We start from the raw sequence: 22,381 nt of genomic DNA, 5'->3' as shown, positions 1-22,381 counted from the left end.
GGTTTTAAATCATTAAGTTAGCATATCATATAGATATAGAACATGTGTTTATTTGATTTTAAAATTCAAGTTAGAAGGATTAACTTTTGTTTGCGAACAAGTTTATAATTAACTAAACTATGTTCTAGTGATTACGAGTTTAAACCTTCGAATAAGATAGTTTTATATATATGAATCGAATGATGTTATGAACATCATTACTACCTCAAGTTTAGTAGGTAAACCTACTGGAAGTGACAAGAAATGATCTAGCTTCAAAGGATCTTGGATGGCTTGAAAGTTCTTGAAGTAGGATCATGACACAAAAACAAGTTCAAGTAAGATTTTTACTCGAATTAAGATGGTTTATAGTTATAGAAATTGAATCAAAGTTTGAATATGAATATTACCTTGAATAAGAAAGATAACCTACTGTATATAACAAAGGTTTCTTGATCTTAGATGATTACTTGGAATGGATTAGAAAGCTTGGAAGTAAATTAGTAAACTTGAAGGGATTTTTGAAGTGTTCTTGAAGTGTTCTTCCTATGATGATTATAGCTTGATTCTTGAAGTGATTTTTGATGAAGATGATGATTAACTACTGGAAAAATACGTTCATAATAGTGTGTGTGTGTTGAGAGAGAATTAGAAAGAGAATTGGAAGTGAAATGGAGTGAATGATGAGTGGTAATTGGTGAGTGGTGAGTGGGGTTAAAAGGAGATCTAGTTAGTTGACTAGCTCACGGTAGAAGTTAAAATTGATTAGTCATACATGACATAATCAAGAGTGGAATCCCATGCTAGTTCCTATTGGTATATACCCATAGTAAGTACGTTTTGAAGCTGTGTATATTACGGGTAAGAATACGACTAGAATTCTTGATGAAAGAAAAGAATGGAAAAGTAACTGAAACCATTTTCGTTAAGTATGAGTGTTTTGATATATGTCTTGAAGTCTTCCAAAAGTATTTTAATCCATCTAAATACACTACATGTATATACATTTTAACTGAGTCGTTAAGTCATCGTTAGTCGTTACATGTAAGTGTTGTTTTGAAACCTTTAAGTTAACGATCTCAATTAATGTTGTTAACCCATTGTTTATTATATCTAATGAGATGTTAAATTATTATATTATCATGATATTATGATATATTAATATATCTTAATATGATATATATTCATTTAATTGTCGTTACAACTATAATCGTTACATATATGTCTCGTTTCGAAATCCTTAAGTTAGTAGTCTTGTTTATATGTATATAACTCATTGTTAATATACTTATGGAGATACTTACTTATCATAATTTCATGTTAACCATATGTATATCCATATATATATCGTCATGTCATTTTTACAAGTTTTAACGTTCGTGAATCGCCGGTCAACTTGGGTGGTCAATTGTCTATATGAAACATATTTCAATTAATCAAGTCTTAACAAGTTTGATTGTTTAACATGTTGGAAACATTTAATCATGTAAATATCAATCTCAATTAATATATATAAACATGGAAAAGTTCGGGTCACTACAGTACCTACCCGTTAAATAAATTTCGTCCCGAAATTTTAAGCTGTTGAAGGTGTTCACGAATCTTCTGGAAATAGATGCGGGTATTTCTTCTTCATCTGATCTTCACGCTCCCAGGTGAACTCGGGTCCTCTACGAGCATTCCATCGAACCTTAACAATTGGTATCTTGTTTTGCTTAAGTCTTTTAACCTCACGATCCATTATTTCGACGGGTTCTTCTATGAATTGGAGTTTTTCGTTGATTTGGATTTCATCTAACGGAATAGTGAGATCTTCTTTAGCAAAACATTTCTTCAAATTCGAGACTTGGAAAGTGTTATGTACAGCCGCGAGTTGTTGAGGTAACTCAAGTTGGTAAGCTACTGGTCCGACACGATCAATAATCTTGAATGGTCCAATATACCTTGGATTTAATTTCCCTCGTTTACCAAATCGAACAACGCCTTTCCAAGGTGCAACTTTAAGCATGACCATATCTCCAATTTCAAATTCTATATCTTTTCTTTTAATGTCAGCGTAGCTCTTTTGTCGACTTTGGGTGGTTTTCAACCGTTGTTGAATTTGGATGATCTTCTCGGTAGTTTCTTGTATAATCTACGGACCCGTAATCTGTCTATCCCCTACTTCACTCCAACAAATCAGAGACCTGCACTTTCTACCATAAAGTGCTTCAAACGGCGCCATCTCAATGCTTGAATGGTAGCTGTTGTTGTAGGAAAATTCTGCTAACGGTAGATGTCGATTCCAACTGTTTCCGAAATCAATAACACATGCTCGTAGCATGTCTTCAAGGGTTTGTATCGTCCTTTCGCTCTCCCCATCAGTTTGTGGATGATAGGCAGTACTCATGTCTAGACGAGTTCCTAATGCTTGCTGTAATGTCTGCCAGAATCTTGAAATAAATCTGCCATCCCTATCAGAGATAATAGAGATTGGTATTCCATGTCTGGAGACGACTTCCTTCAAATACAGTCGTGCTAACTTCTCCATCTTATCATCTTCTCTTATTGGCAGGAAGTGTGCTGATTTGGTGAGACGATCAACTATTACCCAAATAGTATCAAAACCACTTGCAGTCCTTGGCAATTTAGTGATGAAATCCATGGTAATGTTTTCCCATTTCCATTCTGGGATTTCGGGTTGTTGAAGTAGACCTGATGGCTTCGGATGCTCAGCTTTGACCTTAGAACACGTCAAACATTCTCCTACGTATTTAGCAACATCGGCTTTCATACCAGGCCACCAAAAATGTTTCTTGAGATCCTTGTACATCTTCCCCATTCCAGGATGTATTGAGTATCTGGTTTTATGAGCTTCTCTAAGTACCATTTCTCTCATATCTCCAAATTTTAGTACCCAAATCCTTTCAGCCCTATACCGGGTTCCGTCTTCCCGAATATTAAGATGCTGCTCCGATCCTTTGGGTATTTCATCCTTTAAATTTCCTTCTTTTAAAACTCCTTGTTGCGCCTCCTTTATTTGAGTAGTAAGGTTATTATGAATCATTATATTCATAGATTTTACTCGAATGGGTTCTCTGTCCTTCCTGCTCAAGGCATCGGCTACCACATTTGCCTTCCCCGGGTGGTAACGAATCTCAAAGTCGTAATCATTCAACAATTCAATCCACCTACGCTGCCTCATATTCAGTTGTTTCTGATTAAATATGTGTTGAAGACTTTTGTGGTCGGTATATATAATACTTTTGACCCCATATAAGTAGTGCCTCCAAGTCTTTAATGCAAAAACAACCGCGCCTAATTCCAAATCCTGCGTCGTATAATTTTGCTCGTGAATCTTCAATTGTCTAGACGCATAAGCAATCACCTTCGTTCGTTGCATTAATACACAACCGAGACCTTGCTTTGATGCATCACAATAAATCACAAAATCATCATTCCCTTCAGGCAATGACAATATAGGTGCCGTAGTTAGCTTTTTCTTCAATAACTGAAACGCTTTCTCTTGTTCATCATTCCATTCAAATTTCTTCCCTTTATGCGTTAATGCAGTCAAGGGTTTTGCTATTCTGGAAAAGTCTTGGATGAACCTTCTGTAGTAACCAGCTAGTCCTAAAAACTGGCGTATGTGTTTCGGAGTTTTCGGGGTTTTCCACTTTTCAACAGTTTCTATCTTTGCCGGATCCACCTTAATACCTTCTTTGTTCACTATGTGACCGAGGAATTGAACTTCTTCCAACCAAAATGCACACTTTGAAAACTTAGCGTACAATTCTTCCTTCCTCAATACTTCTAACACCTTTCTCAAATGTTCACCGTGTTCTTGGTCATTCTTTGAGTAAATAAGTATGTCATCAATGAAAACAATGACAAACTTGTCAAGGTATGGTCCACACACTCGGTTTATAAGGTCCATGAACACAGCTGGTGCATTAGTTAAACCAAACGGCATGACCATAAACTCGTAATGACCGTAACGTGTTCTGAAAGCAGTCTTTGGAATATCATCTTCTTTCACCCGCATTTGATGATACCCGGAATGTAAGTCAATCTTTGAATAAACAGACGAGCCTTGTAGTTGATCAAATAAGTCGTCGATTCTCGGTAGTGGGTAACGGTTCTTGATGGTAAGTTTGTTCAACTCTCGGTAGTCGATACACAACCTGAATGTACCATCTTTCTTCTTGACAAACAAAACAGGAGCTCCCCACGGTGATGTACTTGGTCGAATGAAACCACGCTCTAAAAGTTCTTGTAATTGGCTTTGCAGTTCTTTCATCTCGCTGGGTGCGAGTCTGTAAGGAGCACGAGCTATTGGTGCAGCTCCTGGTACAAGATCTATTTGAAATTCAACGGATCGATGTGGGGGTAATCCCGGTAATTCTTTCGGAAATACATCGGGAAATTCTTTTGCAATGGGAACATCATTGATGCTCTTTTCTTCAGTTTGTACTTTCTCGACGTGTGCTAGAACAGCATAGCAACCTTTTCTTATTAGTTTTTGTGCCTTCAAATTACTAATAATATGTAGCTTCGTGTTGCCCTTTTCTCCGTACACCATTAAGGGTTTTCCTTTTTCTCGTATAATGCGAATTGCATTTTTGTAACAAATGATCTCTGCTTTCACTTCTTTCAACCAGTCCATACCGATTATCACATCAAAACTCCCTAACTCTACTGGTATCAAATCAATCTTAAATGTTTCGCTAACCAGTTTAATTTCTCGATTCCGACATATATTATCTGCTGAAATTAATTTACCATTTGCTAATTCGAGTAAAAATTTACTATCCAAAGGCGTCAATGGACAACTTAATTTAGCACAAAAATCTCTACTCATATAGCTTCTATCCGCACCCGAATCAAATAAAACGTAAACTGATTTATTGTCAATAAGAAACGTACCCGTAACAAGCTCCGGGTCTTCCTGTGCCTCTGCCGCATTAATATTGAAAACTCTTCCGCGGCCTTGTCCATTCGTGGTTTCCTGGTTCGGGCAATTTCTAATAATGTGGCCCGATTTTCCACATTTATAACAAACTACATTGGCATAACTTTCTCCGACACTACTTGCTCCACCATTACTCGTTCCGACACCATTTGTTCCTTTCGTTCTATTAACCCCTGGTCCGTAGACCTCACACTTCGCCGCGCTATGACCATTTCTTTTACACTTGTTGCAAAATTTGGTGCAGAACCCCGAGTGATACTTTTCACACCTTTGGCATAGCTGCTTCTGATTGTTGTTATTGTTGCGGTTATTATTGTTGTTGGGATGATTGTTGTAGTTGATGTTGTTGTTGTTGTTGTTGTTGCTGTTGTTGTTGTTGTTGTTGGGCCGTTTGTTGTAGTTGCGATTGATGTTGCGATTGTTGGGATAATTGTTGCGATTATTGTTGTAATTGCTGTTGTTGTTGTATTGGTGATTCTTATCACCGTTTTCCTCCCACTTTCTTTTGACTTGCTTCACATTGGCCTCTTCAGCAGTCTGTTCTTTAATTCTTTCTTCAATCTGGTTCACTAGTTTGTGAGCCATTCTACATGCCTGTTGTATGGAGGCGGGCTCGTGTGAACTTATATCTTCTTGGATTCTTTCCGGTAATCCTTTCACAAACGCGTCGATCTTCTCTTCCTCATCTTCGAATGCTCCCGGACACAATAGGCACAATTCTGTGAATCGTCTTTCGTACGTGGTAATATCAAATCCTTGGGTTCGTAACCCTCTAAGTTCTGTCTTGAGCTTATTGACCTCGGTTCTGGGACGGTACTTCTCGTTCATCAAGTGCTTGAATGCTGACCACGGTAGTGCGTACGCATCGTCTTGTCCCACTTGCTCTAGATAGGTATTCCACCATGTTAACGCAGGACCTGTGAAGGTATGCGTAGCATACTTTACTTTGTCCTCTTCAGTACACTTACTTATGGCAAACACCGATTCGACCTTCTCGGTCCACCGTTTCAATCCGATCGGTCCTTCGGTTCCATCAAATTCCAAAGGTTTGCAGGCCGTGAATTCTTTGTAGGTGCATCCTACACGATTTCCTGTACTGCTAGATCCAAGGTTATTGTTGGTATGTAGCGCAGCCTGTACTGCGGCTATGTTTGAAGCTAGAAAAGTACGGAATTCCTCTTCATTCATATTCACGGTGTGTCGAGTAGTCGGTGCCATTTCCTTCATAATAGTCAAATGGAACAAGTTAATCATACAGAATATCAAGAGTAGTTAATAGTATTTCGTAGCATAATATGAACTCATTTATAAAAGCTTTTTCTTCATATTAGCATTTTATAAGTTTAAATTTGGGTAGTACCTACCCGTTAAGTTCATACTTAGTAGCTAATATACAATTCAACTACTACAATTCTATATGAAAAACTGATTATAATAATATTTCGCGTTCAAACTTTTATACAATATTTTACAAACTTACAATACCGCTTATTTTACATAAAGCATGAAATATAGCACACAATAACTTTGATACAAGATAGTTGTGAAGATAATTCTAGCTAGTACACAAGTCGTTCAGCAAAGGCAATAAAGACACGTAATTCATATGTCCAGAAACAAGTCATGCATTCTGGTTTTACTAGGACTACTTCCCATCCTTGGTCTTGTGGAACATAACCGTTATGGCCGTTGATAAGACAGCGTGTTGTAACGTCGTCAAAGGGACGAGGGTTACGTAATGTCCAACAGTCCCATAACAATCTAAAAACCTCATTTCTTACCCCAATTACCGACTCCGTCACTTGTGGGAACGTTTTGTTTAATAGTTGTAGCCCGATGTTCTTGTTCTCACTTTGGTGAGAAGCGAACATTACTAACCCGTAAGCATAACATGCTTCTTTATGTTGCATGTTAGCCGCTTTTTCTAAATCACGAAGTCCTATATTCGGATATACTGAGTCAAAATAATTTCTTAACCCGTTGCGTAAAATAGCATTTGGGTTCCCCGCAATATATGCGTCAAAGTAAACACATCGTAACTTATGGATTTCCCAATGTGATATCCCCCATCTTTCGAACGAAAGCCTTTTATAAACCAAGGCATTCTTGGAACGTTCTTCGAATGTCTTACAAACTGATCTCGCCTTAAATAGTTGTGCCGAGGAATTCTGACTGACTCTAGACAAGATTTCATCAATCATGTCTCCGGGTAGGTCTCTTAAAATATTGGGTTGTCTATCCATTTTGTGTTTTTATACTGTAAAATAGACAAGAGTTAGATTCATAAAAAAAAATACTTATTAATATAAGCAATTTTTACATATATCATAAAGCATAAGCACACTATATTAAATATATTACACCACACGAATACAACTATCTTATTCCGACTCGCTCATTTCTTCTTGTTCGATTTTGGTTCGTTTTGCCAAGTTTCTAGGGATATATGATGTTCCCCTAATACGAGCCGTCGTTGTCCACATTGGTTTAGAAAAACCTGGTGGTTTAGAGGTTCCCGGGTCATTGTTACAACTTAAGGACTTCGGGGGTTGACGATACATATAAAGTTCATCGGGGTTGGAATTAGATTTCTCTATTTTTATGCCCTTTCCCTTATTATTTTCTTTTGCCTTTTTAAATTCAGTTGGGGTAATTTCTATAACATCATCGTAATTCTCGTCGGAATCCTATTCATCGGAGAATTGGTAATCCTCCCAATATTTTGCTTCCTTGGCGGAAACACCATTGACCATAATTAACCTTGGTCGGTTGGTTGAGAATTCTCTTTTACTTAACCGTTTTATTATTTCCCCCACCGGTTCTATTTCTTCTTCCGGTTCTGATTCTTCTTCCGGTTCCGATTCTTCTTCCGGTTCCGACTCTTCTTCCGGTTCCTCTTCGGGAATTTGTGAATCAGTCCACGAATCATTCCAATTTATATTTGACTCTTCATTATTATTAGGTGAGTCAATGGGACTTGTTCTAGAGGTAGACATCTATCACATAATATCAAACACGTTAAGAGATTAATATATCACATAATATTCATATGTTAAAAATATATAGTTTCCAACAAAAATGTTAAGCAATCATTTTTAAAGAAAACACGGTCGAAGTCTAGACTCACTAATGCATCCTAACAAACTCGATAAGACACACTAATGCAAATTTTCTGGTTCTCTAAGACCAACGCTCGGATACCAACTGAAATGTCCCGTTCTTATTGATTAAAAACGTTCCATATTAATTGATTTCGTTGCGAGGTTTTGACCTCTATATGAGACGTTTTTCAAAGACTGCATTCATTTTTGAAACAAACCATAACCTTTATTCCATAAATAAAGGTTTTAAAAAGCTTTACGTAGATTATCAAATAATGATAATCTAAAATATCCTGTTTACACACGACCATTACATAATGGTTTACAATACAAATATGTTACATCGAAACCAGTTTCTTGAATGCAGTTTTTACACAATATCATACAAACATGGACTCCAAATCTTGTCCTTATTTTAGTATGCAATAGCGGAAGCTCTTAATATTCACCTGAGAATAAACATGCTTTAAATGTCAACAAAAATGTTGGTGAGTTATAGGTTTAACCTATATATATCAAATCGTATCAATAGACCACAAGATTTCATATTTCAATACACATCCCATACATAGAGATAAAAATTCATTCATATGGTGAACACCTGGTAACCGACATTAACAAGATGCATATATAAGAATATCCCCATCATTCCGGGACACCCTTCGGATATGATATAAATTTCGAAGTACTAAAGCATCCGGTACTTTGAATGGGGTTTGTTAGGCCCAATAGATCTATCTTTAGGATTCGCGTCAATTAGGGTGTCTGTTCCCTAATTCTTAGATTACCAGACTTAATAAAAAGGGGCATATTTGATTTCGATAATTCAACCATAGAATGTAGTTTCACGTACTTGTGTCTATTTTGTAAATCATTTATAAAACCTGCATGTATTCTCATCCCAAAAATATTAGATTTTAAAAGTGGGACTATAACTCACTTTCACAGATTTTTACTTCGTCGGGAAGTAAGACTTGGCCACTGGTTGATTCACGAACCTATAACAATATATACATATATATCAAAGTATGTTCAAAATATATTTACAACACTTTTAATATATTTTGATGTTTTAAGTTTATTAAGTCAGCTGTCCTCGTTAGTAACCTACAACTAGTTGTCCACAGTTAGATGTACAGAAATAAATCGATAAATATTATCTTGAATCAATCCACGACCCAGTGTATACGTATCTCAGTATTGATCACAACTCAAACTATATATATTTTGGAATCAACCTCAACCCTGTATAGCTAACTCCAACATTCACATATAGAGTGTCTATGGTTGTTCCGAAATATATATAGATGTGTCGACATGATAGGTCGAAACATTATATACGTATCTATGGTATCTCAAGATTACATAATATATAATACAAGTTGATTAAGTTATGGTTGGAATAGATTTGTTACCAATTTTCACGTAGCTAAAATGAGAAAAATTATTCAATCTTGTTTTACCCATAACTTCTTCATTTTAAATCCGTTTTGAGTGAATCAAATTGCTATGGTTTCATATTGAACTCTATTTTATGAATCTAAACAGAAAAAGTATAGGTTTATAGTCGGAAAAATAAGTTACAAGTCATTTTTGTAAAGGTAGTCATTTCAGTCGAAAGAACGACGTCTAGATGACCATTTTAGAAAACATACTTCCACTTTGAGTTTAACCATAATTTTTGGATATAGTTTCATGTTCATAATAAAAATCATTTTCTCAGAATAACAACTTTTAAATCAAAGTTTATCATAGTTTTTAATTAACTAACCCAAAACAGCCCGCGGTGTTACTACGACGGCGTAAATCCGGTTTTACGGTGTTTTTCGTGTTTCCAGGTTTTAAATCATTAAGTTAGCATATCATATAGATATAGAACATGTGTTTAGTTGATTTTAAAAGTCAATTTAGAAGGATTAACTTTTGTTTGCGAACAAGTTTAGAATTAACTAAACTATGTTCTAGTGATTACGAGTTTAAACCTTCGAATAAGATAGTTTTATATATATGAATCGAATGATGTTATGAACATCATTACTACCTCAAGTTTAGTAGGTAAACCTACTGGAAGTGACAAGAAATGATCTAGCTTCAAAGGATCTTGGATGGCTTGAAAGTTCTTGAAGTAGGATCATGACACAAAAACAAGTTCAAGTAAGATTTTTACTCGAATTAAGATGGTTTATAGTTATAGAAATTGAATCAAAGTTTGAATATGAATATTACCTTGAATAAAAAAGATAACCTACTGTATATAACAAAGGTTTCTTGATCTTAGATGATTACTTGGAATGGATTAGAAAGTTTGGAAGTAAATTAGTAAACTTGAAGGGATTTTTGAAGTGTTCTTGAAGTGTTCTTCCTATGATGATTATAGCTTACATGACATAATCAAGAGTGGAATCCCATGCTAGTTCCTATTGGTATATACCCATAGTAAGTACATTTTGAAGCTGTGTATAATACGGGTAAGAATACGACTAGAATTCTTGATGAAAGAAAAGAATGGGAAAGTAACTGTAACCATTTTCGTTAAGTATGAGTGTTTTGATATATGTCTTGAAGTCTTCCAAAAGTATTTTAATCCATCTAAATACACTACATGTATATACATTTTAACTGAGTCGTTAAGTCATCGTTAGTCGTTACATGTAAGTGTTGTTTTGAAACCTTTAAGTTAACGATCTCAATTAATGTTGTTAACCCATTGTTTATTATATCTAATGAGATGTTAAATTATTATATTATCATGATATTATGATATATTAATATATCTTAATATGATATATATACATTTAATTGTCGTTACAACGATAATCGTTACATATATGTCTCGTTTCGAAATCCTTAAGTTAGTAGTCTTGTTTATATGTATATAACTCATTGTTAATATACTTATGGAGATACTTACTTATCATAATTTCATGTTAACCATATGTATATCCATATATATATCGTCATGTCGTTTTTACAAGTTTTAACGTTCGTGAATCGCCGGTCAACTTGGGTGGTCAATTGTCTATATGAAACATATTTCAATTAATCAAGTCTTAACAAGTTTGATTGTTTAACATGTTGGAAACATTTAATCATGTAAATATCAATATCAATTAATATATATAAACATGGAAAAGTTCGGGTCACTACATTATGTAATCTTGGGATACCATAGACACGTATGCAAATGTTTTGACATATCATATCGACCCATGTATATATATTATTTGGAACAACCATAGACACTCTATATGCAGTAATGTTGGAGTTAGCTATACAGGGTTGAGGTTGATTCCAAAAATATATATACTTTGAGTTGTGATATAGCCTGAGACGTGTATACACTGGGTCGTGGATTGATCCAAGATAATATATATCGATTTATTTCTGTACATCTAACTATGGACAACTAGTTGTAGGTTACTAACGAGGACAGCTGACTTAATAAACTTAAAACATTAAAACGTATTTAAAATGTTGTAAATATATTTTGAACATACTTTGATATATATGTACATATTTGTTATAGGTTCCTGAATCGACCAGTGGCCAAGTCTTACTTCCCGACGAAGTAAAAATCTGTGAAAGTGAGTTATAGTCCCACTTTTAAAAATCTAATATTTTGAGATGAGAATACATGCAATTTTATAAATGATTTACGAAATAGACACAAATAAATGAAACTACTTTATATGGGTGAATGATCGAAGCCGAATATGCCCCTTTTTAGCTTGGTAGCCTAAGAATTTGGGAATAGACCCCCAAATTGACGCGAATCCTAAAGATAGATCTATCGGGCCCAACAAGCCCCATTCTAGAATCTGGAATGCTTTATTACTTCGAAATTATCATGTCCGATGGGTGTCCCGGAATGATGGGGATATTCTATATGCATCTTGTTAATGTCGGTTACTAGGTATTCACCATATGAATGAATTTTACCTCTATGTATGGGATGTATATTGAAATATGAAATCTTGTGGTCTATTATTATGATTTGATAATATATATAGGTTAAACGTATAACTCACCAACATTTTTTGTTGACGTTTTAAGCATGTTTATTCTCAGGTGATTATTAAGAGCTTCCGCTGTTGCATACTAAAATAAGGACAAGATTTGGAGTCCATGCTTGTATGATATGTGTAAAAACTGCATTCAAGAAACTTATTTTTGATGTAATATATTCTTAATGTAAACCATTATGTAATGGTCGTGTCTAAACGGTATATTTTAGATTATCATTATTTGATAATCTATGTAATGTTTTTTAAACCTTTATCGATAAAATAAAGGTTATGGTTGTTTTAAAAATGAATGCAGTCTTTGAAAAACGTCTCATATAGAGGTCAAAACCTCGCGACGAAATCAATTAATATGGAACGTTTATAATCAATATGAACGGGACATTTCAGGTTGGGGCCTTGGGGCGTGAATTAGGGGTATGAGTTGTTTTTTGTATTTTTTGATGACTAGCACGTGTGTGTTTTTTGAGTGAAGCAGTAGTGGTGTGGGTTTTTTGTGTGGATTAAGAGTATTGTGATGATATGTTAAAATATAATTGAGTTAAATATTATAAAGAGATAAAAATAATATTTTAAAATAATAAAAAAATAATAAATATCAAGCAAGGGTGTTGCCATCTCCGTTGTCAACCCAAAAACGCCTCAAATTAATTGGCCAGCAACGCCTTGATACAAGAGGAAGGGGGCGGCGGTTGGTGCCATGTCAGCCTCCAACGATGTGGCATTCAACCGTTACAACCGGTCTAAATTAGAGAGAGAGAGGATTCATATAATTATAATAATATTATAGTTCAAACAAAAACAAATAAAATTAACATTAAGTTTTCTTCTCTTTCTTTAGCAAAGTTCAAAGTCTTGTTTGCTATTTGTTTGCTATATCCTAGAAGTCTAACTTAGATGATTTTTATAAATCGGGTGAGGTGACATTGAAAGGAAATATTAACGACTTTATTGTAGACAATTGTAAAATCTCAAATTAATTTTTTCTTGTTCTAGAAGAAGATACATGTGTCAAATCTTCTTAATTATTTTTCTTTACCTTTTTCTACAAGATATAAAATAGGTTACTATTCCCTTACTATTTCAAAGTACGAGAGTTAGTATATAGTAGTAATAATAATTTTTTTTTTTTTGAAAGGCAATAATTTTATTAAAACTCAAACGTTACAGTACAAGATGGGAAACTCGTACATCTCAATATTTACAATAGCCATTGATATCTAAGATGCTAAGGAGGCATTTCCCACACATCAATGCCTATATTAATTTTCACACTATTGACATAACACACTATAAAATATAACACTTAGGATCCGTTAGCCAAGAATGCCATTCGATCGACTTGATTTTACACCGCCTCGCAACCCACTCAAAGCTCTTGACTTGAATTTCATTAAGAGCCAAGGGTAGATTCCAACACGTTTTCTTGAAGACCATCTTGTTGCGATTTTTCCATATTAAATAACCGCATGTCCACTCGACCGCTTGCCAAATTTTAATGCTTATACCGGAAGTTTGTAGCGATGAAAAACCCCGAAAGACCCTCGAACTATCTAGAGCCCCACCCGCCATATCGAACCATTTGTAAAGCTTATCTCAAACCTCTTTACTTTTCTCACAATGATAGAGTGCATGTTGAACCGTCTCTATTTCCTTATCACAAATGGGACAAAGTACCGAATGAAGGTCGATTCCCCTCTTGTCTAGTTCCGACAAAACGGGAAGTCTACCCTTTAGTGCCCGCCAAATGAAGATACCCACTTTCTTAGGAACAAAATTATTCCTTAATGTCTCTATCCCCGTAACCCTCGAACTAATTAATTTTGACCGCACCAAATTCGAAAGAACCTTTGTTGAGAATTTACTATTTGCGCTTAACGACCAAGTCCACCGGTCTTCTTCCCCATTATACCCCGAAAAGTCCCTTAAAAGCCGAGATAATTCCACGAGCTCATCACCCGTTCTACCCCCCGGTTGCCTCACCGAATCCCAAGACCCGAAGAAAGCTGATCCATCCCATTTTAGCCGCGAATAAACCGAGACATTTTGTACCCTTTCCAGCCTAAAGAGTCGATTAAATCGATCTTTAAGAGGAATGTCTAAGAGCCACAAATCAAACCAGAAAAATGTGTCTCGTCCGTTCCCGATCTTCCTCTTGAAAGAATTTGAAAATTCAATGCCAAGCTCATCAAGTTGATATCCTGTTTTCACAATATTGCTCCAAGTAGAAATGTAAGTACAAGAATTATCCCCACCCGAAGGAAAATCACCCGAATCCCCATGGATGCTTTTGATGACCTTAACCAACAAGGAGGAAGCTTCGGATAAAAACCTCCACTTCCACTTGCCGATTAGAGCCATGTTTTTAGCATGGAGAGAACCAATATGTAACCCCCCCCCCCCTCCTTGAAAGGACGTATCACATTATCCCATTTAACCCATGAAAGTTTTTTACCCTCACCCGAACCCCCCCCCCCCCAAAAGAAAGAACGTCTTACAGACTCAAGTTTTTTAAGCACGGAAGGCGGAGCACGGAAGAGCGATAAGTAGTACAACGGCAAGCTATTGAGAACCGATTTCACGAGAGTCAATCTTCCACCAAATGACATCGCACGGGCTTTCCAATCCGCAAGCCTTTTTTCGAATTTATCAACAACCGGGTTCCAATTGATCTTTTTGTTCATTTTCGCACCCACGGGGAGTCCAAGATATATACAAGGAAAGGAACCGACCTTACACCCAATTAATCGTGCCGCATCAATAACTTCCGAATGTTCAAGCCCCACCCCAAATAAACTGCTTTTGTGGTAGTTAATTTTTAGACCGGATGCAAGTTCAAAACATTTTAGAAGCTTCATTAGATTCACGATATTGCTCTCACACCACTTACCAAAAAATATCGTGTCGTCGGCGTATTGCAAGTGTGATATTGGAATTTTGTTTCGGCCTATTTCCACTCCGTCAAATAACTTTGATTGAACCGCCGCCTTTGTTAGCCAATTTAACCCCTCCGCCGCAATGATGAAGAGAAAAGGTGAGAGCGGGTCCCCTTGTCTCACGCCCCTTTCGAGTTTAAATTCGCTAGTAGGTGAGCCGTTAACCAAAATCGAGACGGATGCAGAACTAAGGCACGCCAAAATCCACTTCCGCCATTTTTCACCAAACCCCATGATTTTCATCATTTCCATGAGAAATTCCCAATTCAAAGTATCAAAAGCTTTCTCGAAATCCACTTTAAAGACGAGACTCGCGATGTTTTTATTTCTCAATTAATCAATCGTCTCGTTGGCAATTAAAGCACCATCCATAATATTCCGCCCTTTAATAAAGGCTCTTTGTTCGAACCCCACTAGATTCGGAATGACTTTTTTAAGACGGTTAGCTAAAAGCTTCGAGACAATCTTATAAAAGCTCCCGATAAGGCTAATCGGCCCGTAATCGTTAAGATCGATAGGCTCGTTTATTTTTGGGATTAAGGTAATAAAGGAGGCATTACAACCTGCCGAAATCTCCCCTTTCTCCCAAAAAAAATTGACTGCTTCGGTTAGCTCCATCCGAATGACATCCCAGAATTTTTTTATAAAATCTTAAATTAAAACCATCGGGATCGGGTGCTTTTGAACTCGCGCATCATTTAATTGCATCTAAAACTTCTCCCTCCGTAAATTCCTGTTCCAGTATTACAGCCTCTGCCGAATCAATACCAAAGTCAGGTCGAGCTGATGGGTTGCCATGGACTCCAAGGCCCACAGCCGTGATCTGATCAGGCCCAATAAGCTGTACCACCTCAGGCCTGTTTGCATTAATACTGGATCGACCATACTGGGCCAGCGACGAGAAAATGAGGCCTGACATCCCAGGCCTAGCCCACATGGTTTTCTGAAATCTTGTTTTGAAGTGATTCAACATGGCGTTTTTGACCTCCGATGGATTGTCGTTCCACACCCCATTAATGTTGAGTCCTCTAATATTACACTTTGAATATTTGCGTTTGATGGAAGAGTGAAAAAATTTTGAGTTTTCGTCTCCATCAAGAATCCAACGAATCCGCGCCTTTTGCCTCAACATTTTTGCTTTAACTTTATCTTTCTCAATCCATTTTTTCCTACACCCAAGCCATAATACCCTTTCATCCTCGGTGAGAGCATTAACTTCAGCCTTTTTTTCCCATTCCCCCGCTTCCTTTTTTAAAGAATTTTTCTCGCTGTCAAGTTCCCCAAAGTTCCTAATGCTCCACACTCTAAGATTTGACTTGACATTTTTCAATTTGTCCCTGAAAATACAATCTTTTCTTGACCCACGAACCGGAATTAACCAAGCATCCATCACAACCTTGCCCACATCTTCATAATCAAACCAAGCATCAAAGACCTTGAAAGGTTTAGGTCCATAATCAATCACTTTGTCGCGTAAGACTAACGGGCAATGATCCGATAGCTTACGATCCAAAGCAACGATTGAAAGATCCTCCCAAAGGTCCAAAAATTTTTGCGTGACAAGAAATCTATCGAGTTTACTAAATTTTATCCCATCATCACTTATTCGTGTAAAACGCCTCCCACCGATTGGAATATCCACCAACCTATTACATGCGATGAACCTATTAAATCTATTGGCCCGGTATTGGATGAATTCACAATTAAGTCTATCGGATTTCTCCCGAACCTCATTAAAATCTCCACAAAGTAACCAAGCCGAGTCATGAGCTACCAAAAGATTTCCTAAGGAATCCAATAATAACTTTTTCCCGGCATCATCATGCGGTCCGTAAACATTAACAATGAATGATTCTTGCCCCGACGCTTTCCATTTACCCTTAATTGCTAGAAAGAATTCGTTACCCATTGCATCAGTTGCCTCAAATGAACAAGTATCCCATACAAGCAAGAGACCCCCCGAATTACCCACCACCTCTTTTTGTATATATCCAAAATTACCATTACCCCACAAGGATTCTACCCAATAATCACCCACCGTATTACATTTAGTCTCTTGAACGGCCGCTATGCAAGGTTTTTCGGAGCCACACAATTCCTTTACCCAACCAAATTTACCCTCTACCGCAAAGCCACGCACGTTTAAGGAAAGTATCTTCATAATTCACAAAAGGAAACGACAAAACAAAGGAACAAAACTTACATATGGTTTGAGGTTGTCCACCTCAAACCGATTTGTTCCCCGAAATTCTGCAGATCTTCATTCGAGAAATTAATCCCATTCACCATCGGGTCTTTCTACAACGTTTTACCTTCACCCTTAGGTTTCCTGGGTTTCACCCTCGATTTCCTACCACAAGATTTACAGCAGTAAGTCACCGGATTATCTTTGCCCGAACAATTCCTAGCCATTGATTTGAACCGCATAATCCTCGAAGACGCCCTGCAATTACACATATGTTTCCAATAACAATCACTGCAATTAGATACCTCAACCAAATTAGGTTTTTTTGATTTCTTTGAATTTTTATTCTCTTCACAGTTGTTGCTTGGTACATCTCCAATTTTGTCATTTAATCGATTGTTCTCTTTGCACGAATCACTGCCCAATTCTCCAATTTTATGTTGCAAGGAGTTTTTCCTCGATGTTGCCTCCTGTGAATTAGAAGATTCGGAGTGTGATGATCCCGTAGCATTTGATAATGATGGATCAGGAATTAAATTGGGCCCATTGGGTATCGATTTATCAAAGCTATCCGAAACTGGATCTGTATTACTCTGGCCCAGATTGTTCTCAAAAGTTCTCCTGGGCTCATTAGTAGCCATATCACCACCCTTGGGCCTGCTCCCATGTAAAGGCCCAGTATGTGCAACATAACTTGGAGACCCCTTATCTTCCACACTATCACCACCGTTACCGCATGTTGGAACCTTAACACCATTATTATCATAGCAGTAATTATGTGTCTCGGGAATATGTTCCTCGTCACCCGACAACTCAGCCGTCTCTGCCACCTCATCAACATTATTCCCAATGTTAACACCCTCTTCATCTTCCCGGTTGAGAACACCATCGTTTTCCGGCAATTCTTCACCGGAGCTTCCTCCATTTTCCGGCAATTCTTCACCGGACCTTTCCCCTTCTTCCATATCCCTGTCTGATCTTAACACCTCTTTTAATAAACTGAGTTCATCATCCGAGGAGCTTTCATGATATTCGTCATCTGAAACCATGTCCGAATTGATATCAGATTCATAAGAGAAACTATCACTTTCTGATGATTCATAATCACATGAAGAAGATGGCCTTGTTTTTTTAATCGCGATCTTCTTCTTTTTTTCTTCAGAGATATTGATGAAGTACCACTTGGATTTGTATTTTAATTTTAACGCCTCGTTAACCTCTTCCGGTTCATTAAGACTCACCAGAACCTTTCCATACGCTAGTTGCTGATTCCCTGCAAGTTTACAATTTTCAAATCCGTACACCGTGCCCCACCATTCAGCGATGGAGGAGAAGGTTCCCTCCGTCCAACACGGTGGTGGAACACCCCTGATCAAAAGCCACGCCATTCGTCCTTCCGGCCATTCTGATAGATCCCACCTCCTGATTTTGCAAATCCACCTGTTGATAGGATGATTAATCCCAGTAGCAACAGCCGCTTCTTCGATGTTTGGGAATACCACCATCACTGATCGCCCACCAAGTTTTTTCACCTCTAGATCGATGAAACCCTCTGCTTTTAAAATCGAACCAAGTATACCCAGTAAGTTGATGTTAACGATGTCACCGGTGATGGCCCTCTTTAGAGTATCATTAACCTCACTATTTTCATCGGTTTGCACTTCCACCATCTTGGTCCTAGTACCATTGATATTTGAGTGAGTAGAAGATGAGTAGTGCATCTTTTTTTCATTCAATTTCTCCCTAAGGTCGACCCTTCGTGTTGCCTCTGCGAAAGACCTTCCATCGACACCCTTGTTATGATTGGATTGATTGCGAGTATCATTGTTTCCATCCCTTCTATCTTTTCTGTGGGTTTCTTTCTCACCATATTCTGCCTTCGGTGCCCTAGTGGTGGCTTTAAAAATCTTAATCCCAACCCCATTAATCTTGATGTTTTCGAGTTTCTTCAAGAACCCTTCTACATCTCTTATCTCAGCAAAGCGTACAAATGCAAATCTTTCCCCACCTCTTAGTCGCTTCCCTGCCATGAATACATCCCTCACCGCCCCATAAGGTTTGAAAAGCTTCCAAAGATCAATAACCCGATAGTCTTCCGGAAAGTTGAAAAGCATATACGAAGTCAAATGTTTCTTGTTTGAATTCGTGAATCGACTCTCATTACCGTTGCCGTTGTATCTTCCTCTGCCGTCGCCGCTTGTTGCCGCCTTCCTAGCTCTCTCACTCTGTGCTCTCTCTCTCATCTCTTTGAGGATTATGAATATTAATGATAATATATACAATACCATCTAACCTTGATTGTAAACATAACGTTTTATCCCGACTAACATTTAACGTTTTATATTAGTTTTCATTGGGATGCGTAGAAGCATATGTGGAAGGGAATTGATATTTTCACTTGGCTTTTTTATAAATACACTCAAATATACTAAACTACCTTAAATGATACCTTACACAAGTTTCTTGTTACTATGCATTTGAGAGTATTTCTGGAAACTAGGATATAATTATAGTGGATCTATAAAAAAAGAAAAAAGAAAAATAGAAATATCATCTCCCTATGTGTAAGTGACCCACATTGCATTATTCGACTTGGATTGCATATAGTTTTGGTCAAAAGCAAGAACCAATCTTCTTTTACTTTGAGTTAACTACAAAACACTCTTTACCCTATTCGGCAATTTCTACACTTTTACACCTTTAGACGTTTGTTTATTTTAGTTAATCATTACAATTACAAATTATAATTATAACTAATCTAATAAGGAGTATTTATACCACTAAAGCTTGGCTTGAGTGGTATGGAGGTGTGATTCAACTTAGGTACTGTCAACCCATGTTCGATTCTCACTTCAAGTAGGGAGTTTTCAACCTTTAATGATACTGTCAACATCAATGCGATTTGGAAAGGTCTCTGGGGGTTTTCCCTAGTTTCGATGGTATGCCAACATCGTTGCGAATTAGGTTTCTTCTTAACGTGTGTGTCAGTGATATAAGATAATTCGATGTCTATGTCGCCGTAATAAGGAGTATTTATAGTGACGTAGGAGTAATTAAAACAATAGTGAAAAATGGAAATATCGCAACTCTATTTATTTTTTATATTTTCGGACAAGCAAGTTGATTATACGAGTATATACAAATACAATAACGATGAAATCAAATTTAATTTATATTAAATTATAAATATAAAACTATCATTGTATAAATTAGGTTGGAAAAAAAAATACCATCACATACGTACTGGGATTTAAAGTGTCATATATATGTTGGCATGTCTATTGCATACCATATATATTCCACCTTACATTCCAACAAAACATAATGTTATACAAGTCCCTACAACCAAATTTATAATCTTTACCCAATGCTTTACTAAACTTTTTTCTTTGAATGAATCAAACTATATACTTTGCTTCCAAGGATATAAAATTACTCCGTATTATTTATCTGATCATTAGTGATGAGTATAAAATTTGTTGGTAATTTGTACTGTTTTTTTTTTTTTTTTTTTTTTTTTGGATTAACCTGAGTATAGTATTATTTAGTGTTACCAACAACTAACTAAGAAAGCATACCTCGACTCGAGCGAAAGTGCGATGTGTCTGAAAACACGTCCGATTTAAATACGTTCCAGTCTAGTCCCCCGTCTGATTCAGACCAAATATGAGATAGGTTGCAGCTATAGTCAGAACTCTAATATGCTATAGTATCATATACAATTTAGCATACATTGTTTGAAAATTTCCAAAGTAGTCCCCACCCTCATATGCTTACACGGGTTGTATCAGTATGAGGGTAACGGTGTGGGAGCCTAGGTGGCAGCCGACCACGCCGAACCGTCTCAAGTATCGGCGCGTGGAGAAGGGCAGGGGAGAGGGGCAACGCTGGTATGCGTGGGCAGGCGACGGGGATGGCAACGGAGTGGATGGGAGAAAAGGGACGTGTGGCGCGAGTTAATTGGAGGGTGGGGTTTGATCAAATTCAAACGGGTGGGTGGATATATATATCCGATAAAATTTAACGAATTTTAATAAATAATAATAATAATAATAATTTATAATATATATATATATATATATATATATATATATATATATATATATATATATATATATATATATTGCAAACCCCATTTCACAAACTACACATCTTCACAAACATACTTCTCCTACATTTCATATTTTTATAAAAAAAAATTGTCTTATCCAAACACTCCATTCACTTTGCAAGATGATAATGAAGATCTTCAAACACCACTTAAGCAATCCGGTTCGTTTTCAAATCTTATTGTGTTCGGTCGGACGAATACTCCCGGATTATCATCCCCACCACTCAAAACACCTAGTTCTCAACAATTTACCAACCTAAGTAGAAACTTGTTAGGGTTCAATCAACCTCGGTTAAGTTTTGAACAACAACAAGCTTGGGCGTTTTATTAACAACAACAAATGTTTGAACAACAACAAATGTATCGAATGGCACCGCAACCAACGCAACAACAACTACAATTGCGAGATGAAGAATCGCAAGATAGTCAACAACAACAAAGTCAACCACAAACACGGGCAACGCTTAGACAACGAAAAAAAGAAATGGCGAGATGTCAACAAGGTATGTACGGAGTTTTTGCCGATCTTTAAGGATATAAAGGATAATTGGCGTAGTGGTGCTAATGATGATGACATTTACAAGTATGCGGAGGAATCATATTTAAGTCAATATAAGAAACCGTTTATTCACAAGGAAGCCTTTTTTTCTTGAAAGATCATCCAAAGTGGAGGGTACCTAAAGATCCGGTTGCTAAAGCTCAAGAAAACTTTGTGAATGTTGACGACGTTGTGGGGGAAATTTCAAGGAGATCCGGTACGACTCTCGCAAGACTTTGACGAGGCGGAGTTGTTTGGGGAAATATCGATGCCACGTTCAATGGGACGTGATAGATTGAAGAAAGCCCAAAAAAAGCGGCTTCTACGGACGCATGTGGGTCATCTATTGGTAAGAGTTCGAGTTCGTCAAGGGTGGACGAATTTTTGGACCAAATGTCTAATATGGCCGTGGAAAAGAAAAGTGCGATTGATAAATTCAATGAATATGTTAGTATGCAAACTGCGCTTACACAATTTGATGTGTTGGGGAAATCATCTGCTCATTTTGAAGACCCGGAAGACGTGATACGTCTTCAAAATTTTAAAAAGATGATTCGT

At 36.9% G+C, this 22,381-nt stretch overlaps 1 protein-coding gene across 1 annotated transcript; it reads right to left on the bottom strand.

Moving 5' to 3' along the window:
• Positions 1 to 15,683: 15,683 nt before the first annotated feature.
• Positions 15,684 to 17,150, bottom strand: LOC139848484 (uncharacterized). Its single transcript, XM_071838213.1, has one exon. The coding sequence runs from the start codon at positions 17,148 to 17,150 to the stop codon at positions 15,684 to 15,686; it is 1,467 nt and encodes a 488-aa protein (XP_071694314.1).
• Positions 17,151 to 22,381: the final 5,231 nt, after the last annotated feature.

This window comes from Rutidosis leptorrhynchoides, chromosome 5 (assembly GCF_046630445.1).
Source record: "Rutidosis leptorrhynchoides isolate AG116_Rl617_1_P2 chromosome 5, CSIRO_AGI_Rlap_v1, whole genome shotgun sequence".
In the NCBI taxonomy this organism is placed as follows: domain Eukaryota; kingdom Viridiplantae; phylum Streptophyta; class Magnoliopsida; order Asterales; family Asteraceae; genus Rutidosis; species Rutidosis leptorrhynchoides.
Note: the sequence above shows the minus strand (reverse complement) of the source record. Positions and strands in the feature narration are given on the sequence as shown.